Raw genomic sequence first — 19,079 nt, 5'->3', positions numbered from 1 at the left:
ATGGGGGCAGTTAGAGTGGTCAGTCGCTTTCTGGGCCTCTCTTCTTGCCTTGCTAATGTTGAGGTCTGCCTTCGTAGTTGAAGCAGCCATAGCAGACCCCTGCTATGTCAGTTGGCTCTGGAATCCTAGAAGTGATGCTGCTTCCTCTGACATTTGTATTTTGTCAGGATAAGGAGCCAATGACTCCAGAAGGGACAGAGGGTCATTAGGAGGCTCTTATCTTTAAGGGCCTGGATTGATGCCCAGGCAGACCTCAGCCAGATATTCTGTCCCCTCAGACCCTACCCTAGCCCTGCTCAAGCTTTGGGTGACCACTAATGGCTGCATGTGGGTTTGGGAAGAGCACCTTCAGGAGTGAGGAGATGAAATGAGGAAATTGATGCTTTAAAAATAGCTCTTCCCCGATGCTTTTGCCCAGATCTGACCTTGTGAGAATACTTCTACCCTGGGCTTTCCCTCGCAGTCCTTGTAGGACTCTACAGGACTCAGCAGGGAATTACAGAACTTCCACATTAGAAGAGACTTCAGAAATCATATATTCCAAACTATGTGAGCAGGAATATCCCCTCTAGCATCTCTGACATCGTCCCCTTGAAGGTGTCCAGTAACCCTGAACTCAATTGCTTTCCTTTTGGGAACAATTTTAATCGTGAAGAAGTTTTTCATTGTACTGCACTCTGCCTCTGTAGTTACAACTCATTACTCTGGTTTTACCCTCTGTGGACAATTAGACTAGATGTATTCATTCTTCCACATCACAGCTTTCAAATATATGAAGTTTGTGATTATGTATCACTCTTCCCTTGACCCTCAGCAGCTCAGGCTTCTCTTCCATTTAAACATCCTCACCTCCTTCAGTTGCCTCCTTCATGGCAGGCTTGTACTCTAGTCTGTCCAAAATAGGGTGCCCAGAAGATAGCACTCCAAGTACATACAGTCTGACCAGAGCAGAGTGCAGCAGGACTTTTAACTTCTTTGGTCTGGGCTCTGCCTCTCTTAATGCAGCCTAAGCATGCATTAGTTTATTTGGCTGTCAGATTTTACTTTTGCTTTCTATTAGCTTTCTAGTCCTATTTTTTTTAAACCAAGTATAAGATGTTTCATTTATACTTATTAAATTTAATTGTATTCAAAAGTGATGTGAGCCATTGTTCATAAGGCAGGCAAGAGAATATTAGCCTTCATTCAAGTGGTTCCCCTCATCATAGATATCCAGGCCTAGTCTTATTAGAGATGGCTCAGCCATTTAAGTTGTAATTTTTGTGTAGTCCTGCCCATCTCCCCAAACCACCTGACTTGAAGACCCCAACCCCCAAACCTGTCCTCAGTTGCACTGTGCTTTGTTTCCATTTGGAGTCCTATTCTCCTTATATGGGTGGCACGAAGTGTTGGGCCTAAACCAGCCTTTGAAAGGAGGTAACTGATGATTAGTGGGAAGCCCTCTTACTCCATTGCGTTAGGGAAGGGGCAAGGAAGATTGATCGTTTTCCTAAGCCTCTCTTCCCTGTGCAGTTGAAGGGAGCCACGAGAATGAGGGCCTATTGTTGGGCAGGCCCCCGGAGGAGCCAGATCAGCCCCTTACGGAGAACTCCCTACTAGAGATCCTGGATGGGGTCATCATGATGTACAACCTGAGTGTTCACCAGCAGCTGGGGAAGGTGAGCAGGGGACTGGTTTCTGTTGATCCCAGCAGGGTTCAGACTTGGGTCGCCTGGCACAGTTTGATGGGAAGTGGGGTACCTGACAACCAAGAACTCCCTGATCTGGCTCAAGTAGGACTGAGGTAGAGATCCTGCTCCACACCTGGAAACCAGAGCTATGGATGCCCTGAGAAGGTCTGCATGCACCTGTAGCTAATTTAGAAAATAAAGTGAGACAGATGGGGAGGGGTGGAAGGGATTGAGGAAAAAAGATTTCTTGAGCTGGAGTTGCCCTGGTGGGTGGGGTAAGATAGGACTATGTGAGCAGTTTGGTCTGAGGGAGGACAGACAAGATCACCTTTGCCAAGGCCCCTTAAAACCTAAATCATTATCCTTCTCTTTGGGCTGACTGTAGAGCCATCTGTGTGTACATGCAGTATGGCAAGACTAATCTCAGGGATGTTTATTTGTTGCCCCACCCCACCCCCAATTATAACTCATGTGGCATGTTCACCTTGAGCCTGTAAAGTGCAGAGTTTGGAAAGGTTTGGTCATGAAAAAAGGTTTCTGGACTTGCTATCATCAGGGTTGTTTGGCTTCCCTGGAGATGGCAAATAGAGGAGTTGTTTCCCTGTGCTGGTTTGGTTCTAGATGGTGGGTGTTTCTGATGATGTGAATGAGTATGCCATGGCCTTGAAAGACACAGAGGAGAAGCTCAGCCGGTGTCCAAAGTGGGTAAGAACAGTGTCTTTTGGGTCTTAGTGCTGGGGTATTGAGTAGGGCCTATTGAAGACTTGTAGCTTTGGGTCCAGGAAGTCCCTATAGGCTTCATGCTGTCTCAATATTATAGCTCCCTCCAGAGTGAGATACTGTAAGAAAAGGAACAGTGCTAATTTCCCATCATGAGGGCACATCTTTGCATCATGTTCTGTTCCTAGAAAACTGCCTCCATTTCCTTCTACAGATCCCAGAGTTCTCAGATTTGTGTCTCCTTTTTCCTCTTTTCCTTTGATATCTGCTTCACGCCCTTTACCTGCTTTAGAAAAATAACTCTTGCTTATTCTTTGTTATTAGACTGTGCCTGCAGTCTTGCTGGACTTCTGGTGTTTGGCATTTTCCCTGGGCCCGTGACTGAGCTAGATGAGCTTATTAGCTGTTGGGCCCAGACCACTGCTGCCATCAAGGCTTCTGAGCAGTGAGCTACTCTATTAGCCCCTTCCCCCACCTTGTTAGGGAAGTCCTCTCAGTCCATCTAAGTGCTAATGTGTGGGTCTGGGAACTCATACACATAGCAGTGCTTGGGAGAGCTGGCTGCTGCTCTGCTGTTTTTGAGGAGAGCATCAATTATGAATCTGAAAGGAAAGTGCCTATCACTTGCTGAGTCATCAGAGTTCCAAACACAAGGGATCGAAATTTCTCTGTCACTTCGCCTTCCCTTCCCCCCAGTATACAGACAGCCTGTGGGGCAATGGGCCCTAAGACTGACTTTTGGTCAGAAACATCCAAAGAGGCAATATACACTTCCTTTCACTCTGAAAAAACTCTATTCAGTCGGAGTCCCATGGGATTTTCTTTCTTTCATTCAGGCAACAAATATTAAGTACCTCCTGGGTACATAGCCCTGAGTTTTTGAAAGGGACACTGCTACCAGGTACCTTTTCCTCCTGACCTGACTGTCTTCCTTCTTTTCCTCATCCTGTTATATTGGGAGACTGAGCAGGGGTAGTTTGGTGTCTCCTAAGCTCCCTTAATTGAAGGTTGTATGTATGGCCAGTAGAGCTGTTTAGAGATTGACCAAATCTTAGAAGTGGAAGGGACTTCAGACATAACCTAAGGAGGAGCCCCATCAATAACATCCTAATAGATGGCCATCCAGCCTTTTCCTGAGCTCTCTACCCCCTGACTCAATAATCTCTGGTGGCTTCTTGCCACCTTCAGAATCAAATATAAAATCCTCTGCTTGATGTTCAGAGCCCTTAATAATATGCCTCTCCATACACACACTTTTCCAGTCTTCTTATACCCCACTTTGCACTCTGATTCAGTGACAATGACCCTCCTAGATGTCCCTTGAACAAGAAAATTCCTGACTGGGCATTTAAAAAACCCCTCCATTCTCTCTTAGAGTCAATACTGTGTATTAGTTCCAAGGCAGAAGAACAGTGAGGGTTGAGCAGTGGGGGTTAGGTGACTTGTCCAGGGTCACACAGATAGAAAGTAGGACTTCTGACTGGGCATTTTTTTTCTGATTGTCTCCCATGCCTGGAATGCTTTCCTTCCTCATCTCTACCTCTTGGCCTCCCTGACTTCCTTCAAGTCCCAGTTTAAAATCCTACTCTTTAAAGAAAGCCTTTCCTAGTCCCTCTTAATTCTAGTGCTTCCCCTCTGTTAATTATCTTCTATTCTGTATCTCACTTGTTTGTACATATTTGTTTTCATGCTGTCTCTCTCATTAGATTGTGAGCTCTTCAAGAGCAGGAATTGTCTCTTACTATTTTTTGTAGCCCCCAACAGTTAGCACAATGCCTGGCACATGGTTGATGTTTATTGATTGGTTGATGGTTGATGGTTGATGACTGATTGAAACCGCCCATCCCACTTTTGGAAAGCTCTGATTGTTTGATTCAGTGAGATTTATTAAGCATCTACTTCTGTGTAAGTCATTTTTGCATTGAGTCAAAAGAGATCTCCCTACAAATTGTCTGTAGAGAAGGATTCACTTTTGGCCCTTGCTCTGCACTGAGGGTGTGTCACCTAGAACCTTCATGAAAGCCTGGGCTCTTCTATTGCCACCATTTTAGGGGTCTTGTCACTCCAGTCTCTCTGGGATGAGGCTGTCAATGATAGCTATTAGGTTGTTTGGGAAGGGAGGATGGACAACAGGATTAAGCTGGACAGGGTTATAATTGTCGATCTGAGGTGTACTGTAGGGTTTCTGACCAAACAACCTGTGGGTATGGTTCAGGGTGAGGGAGAAGGGATGCATTTATTGAATCTCCTCTCATGGGGACCTCAACAGAGGAAAGACATTCAGGAAGAATTGATGAAAAGTCAGAAGGTTTTCTCTGAGAAGCTGAATCATTTGAGTCGCCGTCTTGCCTGGATCAATGTCACCATCTACTCCAAGGTGAGGGCTGTTTGGTTGGGGCTTAATTTGGATCAGGGTGGTCTCTCTATTCCCTCAAACCACTGATGCCTTAAACTTCTCAAACACTAATCTGATCTCTTGTGGCTGGATTGGGCAAAAAGCCGAGCCTTCTCTCCACCCCCACATTTGTCATCTAAGACATCTTACCCAGCTAATCTATACAATGAATCTGTGAGTTGGAGAAGGTAGAGTTTTGTGGAGCTCAGGAAGAGGGATCCTACTAGACATGGCAACCAGAGGCTCTTGGGATTTGGACCTACCTGGAAGGACCCTTGGAGGTCATCTTGTCTAATCCCCTGTTTTTATAGATGAGGAATCTGAGGACCTGAGAGACTTATCCAAGGTTTACACAGGTAATAAGTAGCAGGCCAGGATTCCAACCTAAAAATAATAACAATAGCTAGCATTTATATATTGCTTACCCTGTGCTAGGTCTGTGCCAAGTGCCTTACAAATATGATCTCATTTGATCTTTACTACAACCTTTGAGGAAGATGCTGTTATGAGGATACTGAGGCAAACAGAGTTGTTAAGTGACTTGTCCAGGGTCTAATATACTAATAAGTGTCTGAGGCGGGATCTGAACTCAGATCTTCCTGATTCCAAGTCCAGTGTGCTGTCTACTGTGCCACCTCACTACCTAGATCCTCGGACCCCAAATACTGGGCTTTTTCTTACCTCATGGGATCAAGATCATGTTATGTAAAGTACTTTGCTAACCTCAAATCACTATTAAAATCTTAATTATTATTGTTATTTTTATTTTTGTCTTTTAACCACGTTTTGAGCTGTTCTTGCCATTCTTCTCCACATTTCTTTTCTACCTCCCCCCCCAAACCCAAACCAATTTTATGCCTAAAAACTCAGAGTATCTGATCTATGTGGGCCACTGGATACTGATTAAATATGACAAAGAGGAAACATCTTTAGCAGCTTTGGGGATATTTTTGGAGAAGACAAAGTGTAGAAACCTCTTTGTTGCTTGGGTACTAGTATTAAACCAACTCTATGCCAGCCTCTCATGGTTCCTATGTGACATTTGATCAAAGACCAAAGCCCAGATGCACCGTCTCTTCAACCTATCTGGGTTTTTTGGATATTAGATCCCCCCAACCCCCAGATATTAGTACTACATATATATATATATGTCTTAAGAGGCCACTTACTTGGTACACCTCCTTGTCTCAGTGTTCAGATATTTTGTTAGGCATTGGCCTAACAGGATGGACTTGGGCCCATCAGTGCTATTGCTGGGAATTTTGCTTGGCCTAGTCTCTCTGTTCTCTCCTCTTCCCAGGAAAAGATGCAGGACATTTACTGGCTTCTCCGGGTTTGCACCCGCACCATAGAGCACGGGGACCGCACGGGCTCCCTCTTTGCCTTTATGCCGGAGTTCTACTTAAGTGTTGCCATGAATAGCTACAGTGCCCTCAAAAATTACTTCAGCCCTGTCAATAGCATGGAGGAGCTGCCAGGTAAGTGAGGTCCAGGTTTGGAGGAGGGGAGAGAACACCCTAAACTAGGAGACAGTAAAAATACCTTTCAAAGTCATCTGCCTGTTGATGTGTAAAACTCGGTGAAGTAGATCTGCACCTACCTCTGGGGAGGCCAAACCCCTGTATTCTGGGCATGGCTGGGCTGACAGGACATTGCTCAGCCCTTGTGAGCTCTTAAACTTGGGTAGGAGATGGAGTATGCACAGGAAAGACTTTGAACACTCCCAGTAGCATACAAACAATTGCAAATGAGCAGAATGCAAACTGGGTCTTTCCCTAGGGACAGACAGCCAGTTGCAGCCAAACTAGCATCTAAAACCTTGGGCCTGATTTTTCAAACAACATTCCCTGATTTCCAGTTTCCTGAGAACAGTCAGCAAGGCTGAAGTCTTGGAGACAGTAGAAATTTGGGAGTGGGAATAAGTCTCTACCCAGAAAAGGTGTGCATTAGCTCCTGGAGTACCCTGGGTGGGAGTCCTTCACTACAAGCACTAAGGTTGTCAGGTAATAGTTTGAGAGACTCCAGGTCAAGCCATAGCCAGTTAGAGGCCCTGGTCAACATGTTACCTTGGCCCTGCTGGACTTGAAGTCTCCTGGGCTGTGCTTATGGGCCCACAGCCTCTGAGGACTAAGAAGGAAGGAGAGGCAGGAGACAGGGCAGTGAAAAGCAACTGGGCCCTATTCCTTGAGGGTATACTGGCAGTTTGATTTATGGCTGGTTTAGTGGGAACGGAAATGTTTCTCCTTAGAAACAAGCCAGCAAGCTGTGGCCCAGCAAAGGCTGGCTTTGGGCCCCATTTGGGAGACAGAAATAAGGACACAAATACAGATTGGAATGATATAACCCACTGGAAAATAACCAGGGGATGGGGAAGGATGAAGGAGGGGGACAGCAGGTTTCTGACACTGGCAGTGGTTAAAGTTGTGCTTGTCTGAAGCCAGGATGGAGATGGTTTGGGTTATAAACAGTCCATGGGCATAGGCTTCTTAACTGAGATCTTAGAATGTCTAGGTACAGATTCACCTTCAAAGGTTCCAAGTTACAGAGGACTTGCTCTTCAAAGGTCATTGGAACACTTAGAGCAGTTCTTTCTGACAGACCACAGGACTGCCTTAGGACAAACTTGCAGTGGCTGGTTTGATCAGGACATTCGTTGACATAAAGCTAGAATTGAAGCTTCAAAGGGAGACAGAGAGCCTGTTTCAAATTTCTGATTTTCTAGGAAATCCTTTGGGTCCCAGCAAGGGGAAAAGGAAGCTGACATGTCAAGAATCATGACCAAATCCCTATACTTACCCTTATCAAAGCAGAGGGGATCATGGCATCCTGAAGGAGAAGGAAGCTCTAGTTGCCCGTGACAGAACCTGATAGGATCCTATGATTGCCCTTATAATTTATTTGCTTCTCCTGGCATTTCGAGTTGCCTTGGCAAGAGCTGCTCTTACATGACTCTCTTAGACTTGTCCTTTTTGGATTTGATTTCTGGGTGCTTTCCCTCATTCCTCTCATCTCCTCTGACCTGCCCGTTTTTAACTGGGTTCCATGGTGTGGTTGTCACAGTCTGCCTCATCCTAACCTTTGCTGGGGCTTCTAACCATTTCTGGATTGGGGGAGATGGGCTAGTGCAGTTGGATGTGAGAGAAGGGTAAGAAAGAAACATTTAGAGGATGATCCGCAGGTTGGTGGTAATTAATTGCCTTTGAACCTAATTCGTTGAACTTGAATTAGGCTGCATTGTCTGTAGGTATATGCAAAGTACATGCATATATTTTGTGTAATGATGCTTCTTGTGTGAACTACACCTGGGTCCCCTTAGCAAAGGCTGACAACCCTGTCCCAATGCCTTAAGTTCCTCAAAGCTTTAATTAGTGAGGTGCTGGGTTTTTTGATCGGCCAGAAGTATGCACATGTGTCTAGTCAGGGAATCCTAGCTTGGCTCAGTTCTGCCATTGCTGTAAATACTTTACCTCATGTTGGGGAAATCCCTGAATTTCCTGATGTTAGGCCTTGGCCTCAGAGGTCTTAGGGAGTAGCTCTTCTTGAATACTGAAGGAATAAAGCCCCCCAGAAAAGTGGCCTTGCTCCATAGGCCCTTTCTGCCCTTATATCCCTGGTCTCCTTTCCTGATTTCTTCCCATGTTTCTTTTTTCCTCCCCATTGTTTCTTTGTCCTGAAATGTACCATTGCCCATTGAGAAGGTAGATTCTTTTTCATGTACGTGAGAGTTGAACGTACAAAATCCCAAACTGTTTCCTAAGTTTGTAGAGAAAAGTCACCTGGTTCTTATCTGTCTCAGCAAAGGGATATGATCACTTATATAAGAGAAAGAATATGAGACCAAGTAGGAGTCAAGAGACTTGGATTTAGTGACTAAACCTCAGTTTCCTCCATTGAAAAATGAGAGTTGGATTAGATGATCTCTGAGGTCTTTTAAAATTTAGTCAATAGTGTACATGATACACATGCAGATACATTTTCCTTTTTCTTAAATTTTTTAATTAACAAAAAACAATTTTCTCATCTTTCTAACTCCCCCAATAGAAAAAAAATTGGAAAAAAATCATGGTAACAAATATGTATTTTTAAAAAAAACACCTTTTATTTTCTGTTAATAAGTATCAATTCCAAGGCAAGAAGAGTAATAAGGACTAGGCAGTAAGGGATAAGTGACTTGCCCAGGGTCACATAGTTAAGAGGTATCTGAGGTCAAATTTGAACCCATCTCTAGACCTGGTTCTTTATCTACTGAGCCACCTAGCTATCCCATTCCTACCATATAACTAGTTCTGTTCACTTTGTTCTATATCACTTCATACAAGCCTTCCCAAATTTTGCAAGTCATTTTTCTAATCATTGTCTGGCTCAGAAGGGAAGTTATTCTTCATTTTTGTCAGGGAATCCCAGGACTTGGAATTGAAAAAGGCCTCAGTGATCATCTAGTTCTAGCCTCTCTTTTTACAGTTGTAGAAACAGGCCTTGAGAGCTCAAGACTTGCCCAAGTTCACATAGGCAAGTAGTAGTATTCAGACAAAAACGTTCTAACTCCAAATCCAATACTCTTTCTAGCCTACCACATGTCTTTACATCTTGCACCCTTCCCTTGAAAGATAGAAATGTGCCTATGACTGATGTGGGAATGTTGGTAAGCCTAGGAGCAGCAGTGCCTAGCCCACAAGGAAAGTAAATATGATGTGCAATTAAATGTAGGTATTTAATCATGCAGGACTCTTGGCCTTTGGCCCTCCACCCATTTCCTTTTACTTAACCCAGTGCTAAGGTTGAGAGGGGAGGAGAATGTGTTACTATTAAAAAAAAAAATTCCTAGGTGGTACCAGATTCTTTAAATGGACAACTCTAAAATGATCCTTTGTCTGACACAGCTGTTTAGACCTGTCATTGCTTTTACTGTCTCTAGCTGACCCTGGAATAGAAAAAATGATGTCCAAATCCAGTGGCAGATACATAAATTGTTCTGATGTCCTTTGCAGAGCATTGTCTATCTTGTACCCAAGAACCCAGCTTCCTTCTGTTTTCTCATCTGTGATAAACAACCATGAGCAAATGCATATCACACTAGCATTAAATGTGAAAAGCCCTACCAAGCATATAGGATCCCTATTCCCTGGTCTGTCTGAGGAACTCTAGATGTCTGTCCAGATACTCTGATCTTATTTTAAATAGTGATGACTTTTTAAAAAAATAACTCTTACCTTCCATCTTAGAATCAATACTGTGTATTGTTTCCCAGGCAGAAAAGTGGTAAGGACTAGGTATTTGGGATTAAGTGCCTTATCCAGAGTTACACAGCTAGGACCTGTCTAAATCCTGATTAGAACCCAGGATCTCCCATCTCTGACCCTCACTTTCAATCCACTGAGCCATCTAGCTGCCCCCCAATAATGATAATTCTTTCTGAGGGTCCTGTTGGATGTACATCTTTATCAGATATCTTTCTCTGTGTTGAAATCCCTAGGGTTCCCTTAGCCCTTTGTGTATTGGGCACATACATGGAGCCCTTGTGTATTGGGCAGAGTGAGGCCTGCTAACTTTGCGAGGCCATGTTGATAGATGGTCATTGCACTCTGCAGAGATATTTGGAGACTGCTAGACTCTCCCTATAGGCACAGAATCTCCAGGGTCCTAGAGCTGAAAAGCCCAAGATTCTTTCTCTCCACAGGTTACGAGGAGACACTGACTCGCCTTGCTGCAATTCTAGCCAAACACTTTGCAGACTCAAGAATTGTGGGCACAGGTGAGATACTTTTCTCACTTATTAGGGGACTGTATTGGGAGTGGGCCAAGGGAGAATGTTTGCCTCAGGGACCCTGGACTGACCAAGAGTCAGGCAAACCAGCAAGGCTTGATTTCCTGGTAACTTTAGTCTTTTAATCCAATTTAACAAGGATTTAGTTATTTTATTATATTTCTTTTTGACCCCTTATCTTCTGTCTTAGAATTGGTACTAAGTACTGATTCTAAGGCAGAAGAGCAATAAGGGCTAAGCAATGGGGTTTAAGTGACTTGCCCAGGGTCACATAGCTAGGAAGTGTATGAGGTCACATTTGAACCCACAACCTCCCATCTCCGGCCTGGTGCTCTATCTACTGAGCCACCTGGCTCACTTTTTAAATGCCTACTCTATGTAAAGTGCTATGTATGGTGCTAATAATATGAAGAGAAAAACCCAAGCAATCCCTTTCCTTAAGGATCTTTTGCAGTAGAGTACAACATCTATATAAATAAATTAAGTTGAAGAGAGAGGAACCAACTGGAGGTGGGTGGGAGAAAAATGATTGGATAGTTAGGGATGGTTTCCCATAGAAAGTGGTCAACAAGCTGAGCCTCAAAGGACAATAATGATTCTGAGCAGTAGTCTGGAGGAGGAAGCACATTCCTAGCACAGGCAACAACTAATGCATATTCATGGAGGTGGAAGAATGTATGGCAGGTTTGAGGAATGACTAGTCTGAGCCAGAACCTGGACTATGTAAAGGGGAGTAATGTAAAATAAGGCCAAAGGAGTAGGTGAGAGCCAAATTGAAGAGGGTGGGCTTTATATATAGCTCAGGTGGAGAAGCTTGTGTTTTATCTTAAAAGCAATAGGGAGCCTCTGAGGTCCCAGGAGACATAACCTAGCTCTGTCAAGTGTCAGTGGTGTAAAGCAGGCCCAAGGTGCTATTTGTGCTCTCTGACTCTGGCCTCTCAGACAGAGTCCAGAGTGTAGGAAGGAATGCCCTTCTAATCTGCCATATCCCATAGAATGGCCCATCTGCTAGACCCTGGCTTCCCAGAAAAGGACCCTCAAGTCTGGCTGTCTCCTTCACCTCACAAGGCCCTGGCATTCTTGACTGGATGAGGTTTGGCCTGGTAAACCAGAGCTGTAGCCTTTTTCTTCTAGCCTAGTGATACTGAGAAAACCTATCCTTGGTTTTTTGCCTCCAACGTGGCCTTGGGCCTCTTGTCAGATGATGACCCTTTCCAGTCCCCATCTCCCTTTCTGGGTCCTCAGACATTTCTGTCACCACTCAGACATCCGAGATTCCCTGATGCAAGCGCTGGCCAGCTATGTCTGTTATCCCCACTCATTGCGTGCTGTGGAGAGGATACCTGAGGAACAGTGAGTTCTGGAGCCTCCCTTCCCATTGCTTGGGATGCTGTGTAACTGGTGGGAGGGATAATGGGAAGGAGGGAGATCAGAGAGAGGGGATGGGGGCAAGTAGAGGTAGAGGGGGAGAAAAATGAGCTTGCTGCTGCTGCTGCAGAGATACAAGAAGACTAGAATGAGCATAATGGCTCAAGATCACATGAGATATTCTTCCCATGCTTCTGTATTGCAGCAAGGCAAGGAAATTGATCCTTGTCCCTTTACTGACAGCCCATCCCTCCACTCTGCCTAGTTTCACTTGTGATTTGACATACTTGTGTCCTACCTTCCCTATGTTGGTTTTAAATAAATATTACTTATTATTTTGAGGAAAGGCCTTTTTATTATACTTTCTAGTGTTTTCAATAGGAATGGGTATTGTATTTTGTCAAAGGCTTTTTCTGCATCTATTGAGATAATCATGTGATTTCTGTTAGTTTGGTTATTGATATGGTCAATTATGCTGATAGTTTTCCTAATATTAAACCAGCCTTGCATTCCTGGTATAAATCTCTATGCTGGGCTAATGAGCTGATAGCTCCTAGTAGGCTCCTAGCCTGTTCACCTGGATTCTCAGCCCAACTTAGATGCTAAAGTCCTGACAAGCCAATACTTCATTTTTCCCCATATTCCCTGTGTCTTTTTTAATTTTTAAGTTGCATCAGTGCCCTTTGTTTCTTACACCCCCGTTATTTTCATTATATATTTCTTTTTATACACTTCATTGAGCCCTCCCATGTAACAGTCATCTCCTCACCCTGGATTCTTGAAGGATGTCCATCCTTGGAGCTTTTACATCCTTCCTGAAACTCAGGGGGATGTCTAGAAGTGCCTGACATGATCCCTATCCCCTTTGCAGACGAATCACCATGATGAAGAACCTTCTTGCTCCATATGAGCAGCGTCCCTGGGCCCAGACAAATTGGATCCTTGTGCGGCTGTGGCGGGTAATAGCTCTGGTATCCTGGCCCTCTCTTCCCCCAGTGCAGAGCCCCTTGCAGGGTGCAGAAGAAGGAGGAAGTGCGACTCCTGCCTGTGGCTAGTTGTTTAGATTTGCTACTGAGTGTAGGGCTTGTGCTGTGAAATGTAGGTCATGCTGCCCTCAGGAAAAGTCTGGCTCTTCAAATGTTTTCAAAATCAGTCTTTTCTAAATTGAGTCAGTTTGACATTTGAAAATGTCTCTTCGTGCCCATCGGCACTGAGCTGGGCAGAGCAAGTAGAACAAGATGGGGAGGGAGAGTGTGGAAAGGAATGGGATAAGGTATCTGAGTGCAGAGCAAAGGGAGCTGGGTCTGGGGCTTTCAGAGAGGGAGGTCAGATTTGGGATCTGCTGAGACAATGGAGGTACCATATTGGTATAAGGCATGTATTCAGAGGTCTAGAGATGTTGCCACAGTGTAGGACCTGAGTGACAGTTGGCTTAAGTATTGGACAAACATGGCCAATGGGCTGAGAGTTAATGAGGTCAGAGGTAGTAAAAAGGCAGTGGTGTAGGGGAGGCAAGGCCTGGATCCTGGGTGAGAGAACAAAGGAAGACCCCACCTGACATACCTTCATGGAGCATTTCTCTTCCAGGGCTGCGGATTTGGGTATCGCTACACTAGGCTGCCTCATCTGCTGAAAACAAAACCAGAGGATGCCAACCTCCCCAGCTTACAGAGTGAGTCCTGGATCTTTTTATCCTTTTTTTTTTTAAGAACTCATACCTTCAATTTTAGCAGCAGTTCTAAAACAGATAAGCAACAAAGTCTAGGCAATTGGGATTAAGTGATTTGCATAGGGAGTGTCTGAGGCCAGATTTGAACCAGGTCCTCCCAACTCCAGGCATGGCAAGTTACCCAGGGTGCTATCTAGCAGCCCCTGTGAATACTGGATCTTTAAGGACTGAGAATAGGAAGGCCTTCCTTTATGACCTGAGGACTAACATCTGGAGCTTCTGAAGACAGGGACAAAAGGGCAAAAAAGGAGGAAAGGGGAGGGCAGAGTTCTTGGGCAAGGGTAGTAGGTGGCCCAGGTCCCAGTTTTAGTCAGAGGAGCTTGGCCTCTTCCTGAATTTTTTCTGCCAAATATTTGGCATCATTTTAACTTCCTGTTTGGGGGCTGCTGGGTTCTGGCAAAGCAGCCAAACTGCCCATCCCAAGAGACTACTTGGACCACATGCTTCAGGAATCCCCAACTTGTAGGAGTTGGTGAAAACATTCCAGCCTTTGGATTTTCCATCTTAGCTTCATGCCCTTCTCTTTGGGTTCTGAGCTTATGGTGCTTTGACCCAGGTCACACGGTGCTTTAGTTACAGAAGTAGGACTAGAACTCGGCTCTTTTGACCAGAAGATCTGTGCTTGCTTGACTACACTGAACTGCAATTGTCTTCTGAAGGCCACTGTCCCCTGCAGCCTTCCAGTCTCTTCCTTTACCATCTCAGCTCTGTTCCCCTCCTACTCCTCCACCCCCCTCTCTTTCTATTTTAAGTTCTTCCTCTCTCTCCCCTCAGTTTCTTATGGTTTGCCTTTTGTCCTCTCCCATGCCCTTTGTCAGTGACTGTCCCAGCCTAGGGCCCATGTAGTAGTTTTCATTTCTGAACCTGACCTTTTCTAAAGCCTTTGCTCTATTGCTCTTTCCCCTCTCTACTTTCTATCCTTTCTTCTATCCTTTTCTCCCACATTTCAGTACTTTGAGACTCTGGCTTCTCTTTCAGCTCTGGCTGAGAGAGCTTTTTCCTCCCCTGATTCCTCTCTTCTATATGCTCCTGTAGGGATTCTGTTCCTTGGTTGCCCTGTTGAGCTGAGATGTGGAGTCTCAAGTGAAGACTTTATGACACAGACCATGAATAATAAGTTAAATAGTTCAATTGTAGTGTTGGCTAGGATTTTCTCTCTACTATCTGCAGCTAGTGTTTCTTCCTTTGTAGTATTTATTAATTCAACAAACCTGCTGTGTGTGGAGTAGTGTTTTAGGTCCTGGGACATTTGGCACCTGTCTCACCTGCTGTGAGCTCAGGGAATGAAATCAACCTGAGAAAACTGAGAATCATAACACCTCAAGTTAAGAGGAACTTCATAAGTCATGGAGTGCAACCCCTAGCCAGAGCAGGATCACCTTGTGCATCTTTTCAGTAGTCAGTCACCCACTCTTCATCAGAAGAGCCTTTGGTGGGGAGCTTACCACCTCTCAGGACAATGTAGCTTTTGTGGTTAGAAGGTTTTTCATTATATTGACTCAAAACCTGCCTCCTAGGAACTTCCATATGTTGGTCCTAATTATCCCTGTTGGTGCTCAGACCGAGACTTACTCTTCCAGCCCTAGTCTGGGTGGAGTAGATGGGCCTAACCATGGGACCACCACCTCATTCTAGAAACACGCCAGGTGCTTGCTCTGGTAACCCAGTGTATGACTGAGTTGGCTCCTCTGGCTGCTGTAACGCACTGCTCACTTAGGAAGCTAACAGTCTAGTTGTTTGTCCTTCATTTTCAATGAGGACCAGTGACATCATGGGGGTGATTGTCACCAAGTAGATGTGTACTGGGAAGAGACAGTAGAAGCCAAATGAAGAGGATGAGGGATGGCAGGTGTCTTCAAATTTTGACAGTCATACCATCTATGTCTTTACACCAAGCCATTGGTAAAAATATTGAGCAAAACAGGGCCAAGTGCTCAGTACTTTGACATATATAAATATACATATACAAGATGCAGATTTACTTCCGGGTAATCATGGCTGCAATCTAGACGCCACACGCTTCCTCTCCCTGGCACCGAATGAAATAGACTACATCAAAGGAGCATAAAAATCACCTTTGGAGGAACAGAAGGACTCCCCAGTACTCCCCAGTACCCCACAGAAGCAAAGGTACGTGGGGTTTGAACATTTCCACACTATAATAAGAAGGAGGAAAAGCTTGCACAGAAATGTGAACTGAGCCTCCCTTCCCCCCCCCCCACCTCCCCCACCAAACCAGAGTGAGCTACTGGAGTGCTCACTGGGACAGGGAGTGAGTGGGGAATGTCTCTGTCTGGTGGGGCACTCCAGGGTCCTTGGGATCTGGGGACTGCCAGGAAAAAACGTCTCAGGGCGGTTTCACGGGAGAATCCTGCGCTGAGCACAGGGGGCCCAGGGAGCCATACTTGGGGCGGTTGCGCTGAGCATCTGGGCGGAGCTAAACACCAGGGGCAGACCACGCACTGATTATCTGGGCGGAGCTGAACACCTGGGCAGTTTGGCTGTGATCAGGGGCCCAGTGCTCTAAGAAACCTTGGAGGCTGGGAAGAACTAGTCTGAGGCAACATAAATTCACAGAAAACCCGCCCATATCACCCAGACCCCAGACCAAAAAGGAAAGGGGAATAAAACCACCAAAGGGATGGCTCACATGGCCCCAAATCAAGCCTCCAGGAAGAAAGGGAAAAAGGTAACTATTGAAAACTTTTATGGTGGGAGAACCCAAGGAAAAGAAGAGAATGAGGATGAAATCCAAAAAAAATCAGAACATGTCTCCCAAAATGGAAACTATCAACAAGCTCTGGAAGATCTCAAACTGGAACTTACCCAAAAGATGGAAACCTGGAAAGAAAAATGGGAGAAAGAGATCAGCAGTCTGACAGATAAGACTGCTCAATTGGAAAAAGAGCTAGAAGCATCCAATAGAAGGGCAGACAAAGCTGAAAAGCAAAACCAGTCCCTAACGACCAGAATTAAGCAACTCGAAGAAAGTGAGATAATAAAACAGCAAGAATTAATAAAGCAAACCCAAAAAATTAATGAATTAGAAGAAAACATAAAATATCTCACTGAAAAGGTCACAGACTTAGAAAACAGAGGAAGAAGAGACAACCTCTGAATTATCGGTCTCCCAGAAAAACCAGAGATAAACAATAAACTCTATGTTATTCTACAGGAGATTATAAAAGAAAATTGCCCACACGTTCTGGAGCAAGGGGGCAAAATAGAAATAGAAAGGGTTCATAGAACACCCTCTATACTAAATCCCCAAAAGACAACCCCTAGGAACGTAATTGCCAAATTCAAGAGCTTCCAAGAAAAGGAGAAAATCCTACAAGAAGCCAAGAAGAGGAGCTTCAGATATAGGGGGGCTCCCATAAGGATCACACATGACTTAGCAGCTAACACACTAAGAGACCGCAAAGCATGGAACACGATATTTAGAAAGGCAAGAGAGCTGGGTCTTCAACCAAGAATCAACTACCCAGCAAAACTGACTATATACTTCCAGGGGAAAGTATGGGCATTCAACAAAATAGAAGATTTCCAAGCATTTGCTAAGAAAAGACTAGAACTTAGTGGAAAATTTGATATCCAAGCACAGAAAGCAAGAGAAACATGAAAAGGTAAATATGAAAGAAAGGAAAAAGGAGATAAATCTTATCTTTTTCTTTAAGTCAAACTCTCTTCTATAAGAACTACATTTACATCAAATTATATATATTAATATGTGGGGAAAATGTTTTGTGTAACTCTCAAAAATTGTATGCATCATAAGAGTAGTTAGAAGAAACATGCATAGGGAAAGATTGGGGCATTAAGAAGATTTGGGGAAAGTGGGGGCAAAGAAAGGAAAAGGGAGGGGGGGAACCGTCGAAAACACTAAGATTTACTTCAAGAAATAGGGGGGGACTTAAAAGAATAATCTTTCCCATATAAAGATACACATGGGAAGGGGAGGGGAAGAACTCTCATATGAGAAGGAGAGGAAGAGAGCGTGAAGTGGAATTACTTAAACCTTACTCTCAGTGAAATAAAATCTGAGAGGGAAGAACATCTAGATCCAGTGGGATCCTGAATTCTATCTTATCCAACAGGGCAAGAAAGAAAGGAAAATTAAGGAGGGGGAGGGGGGAGGGAGTATAAAAAGGGAGGGAAGGAAAGAGGGGAGGGGAAGGGAGCATAAAAAGGGAGGGGCTAGAAAGGGAAGCATATCAAAGGAGGGGACTAGGGGGACTGACCCAAAGTAAATCACTGGTTCAAAAGGAGATAGCTAAAGAAGAAAGGTCAGAACTAGGGGAAGATATCAAAATGCCAGCAAATCCACAAATGACAATCATAACTTTGAACGTGAATGGGATGAACTCACCCATAAAATTTAGACAAATAGCAGATTGGATTAGAACCCAAAACCCTACCATTTGTTGTCTTCAAGAAACACATATGAGACGGGTTGACACTCACAAGGTTAGAATTAAAGGTTGGAGTAAGACCTTTTGGGCCTCAACCGATAGAAAGAAGGCAGGAGTTGCAATCATGATATCTGACAAAGCCAAAGTACAAATAGACCTGATCAAAAGGGACAGGGAAGGTAAATATATTCTGCTAAAAGGAAGTATAGACAATGAGGAAATATCACTAATCAACATGTATGCACCAAATGGTATAGCATCCAAATTTTTAATAGAGAAACTAGGAGAATTGAAGGAGGAAATAGACAGTAAAACCATATTAGTGGGAGACTTGAACCAACCACTATCAAATTTAGATAAATCAAACCAAAAAATAAACAAGAAAGAGGTAAAAGAGGTGAATGAAATCTTAGAAAAATTAGAGTTAATAGACATATGGAGAAAAATAAATAGGGACAAAAAGGAATGCACCTTCTTTTCAGCACCACATGGCACATTCACAAAAATAGATCATACACTAGGTCACAGAAACATGGCACTCAAATGCAGAAAAGCAGAAATAATGCAGCCTTTTCATATCACAAGGCAATAAAAATATTGATCGGTAAGGGTACATGGAGAGCCAAATCAAAAATTAATTGGAAATTAAATAATATGATACTCCAAAATCGGTTAGAGAAGAAATCATAGAAACAATAATTTCGTTGAGGAAAATGACAACGGCGAGACATCCTTTCAAACCTTTTGGGATGCAACCAAGGCAGTACTTAGAGGAAAATTCATATCCCTGAGTGCATATATTAACAAATTAGGGAGGACAGAGATCAATGAATTGGAAATGCAAATCAAAAAACTTGAGAACGAACAAATTAAAAACCCCCAGAAGAAAACCAAACTCGAAATCCTAAAAATTAAGGGAGAAATTAATAAAATTGAAAGTGACAGAACTATTGAGCTAATAAACAAGACTAGAAGCTGGTACTTTGAAAAAACAGACAAAATAGACAAAGTACTGGTCAAT

The 19,079-nt window shown here is 44.0% G+C and overlaps 1 protein-coding gene across 6 annotated transcripts in view; it reads left to right on the top strand.

The window, feature by feature from the left end:
- RNF123 (ring finger protein 123) overlaps positions 1-19,079 on the top strand; it is a 155,352-nt gene that overhangs the window by 87,387 nt on the left and 48,886 nt on the right. For all 6 annotated transcript variants that reach the window (XM_056805050.1, XM_056805049.1, XM_056805051.1 and 3 more), the window contains 8 exons: positions 1,513-1,658; positions 2,292-2,375; positions 4,660-4,767; positions 6,086-6,263; positions 10,463-10,537; positions 11,815-11,902; positions 12,789-12,876; positions 13,505-13,589. In XM_056805050.1, the coding sequence (XP_056661028.1) occupies positions 1,513-1,658; positions 2,292-2,375; positions 4,660-4,767; positions 6,086-6,263; positions 10,463-10,537; positions 11,815-11,902; positions 12,789-12,876; positions 13,505-13,589 (852 nt within the window). The remainder of the gene's footprint in view (positions 1-1,512; positions 1,659-2,291; positions 2,376-4,659; positions 4,768-6,085; positions 6,264-10,462; positions 10,538-11,814; positions 11,903-12,788; positions 12,877-13,504; positions 13,590-19,079) is intronic.

The sequence above is a fragment of the Monodelphis domestica genome, chromosome 7 (genome assembly GCF_027887165.1).
Source record: "Monodelphis domestica isolate mMonDom1 chromosome 7, mMonDom1.pri, whole genome shotgun sequence".
Lineage (NCBI taxonomy): Eukaryota > Metazoa > Chordata > Mammalia > Didelphimorphia > Didelphidae > Monodelphis > Monodelphis domestica.
The sequence above is the reverse complement of the archived record's forward strand: the minus strand, read 5'-3'. Positions and strand labels throughout refer to the sequence as shown.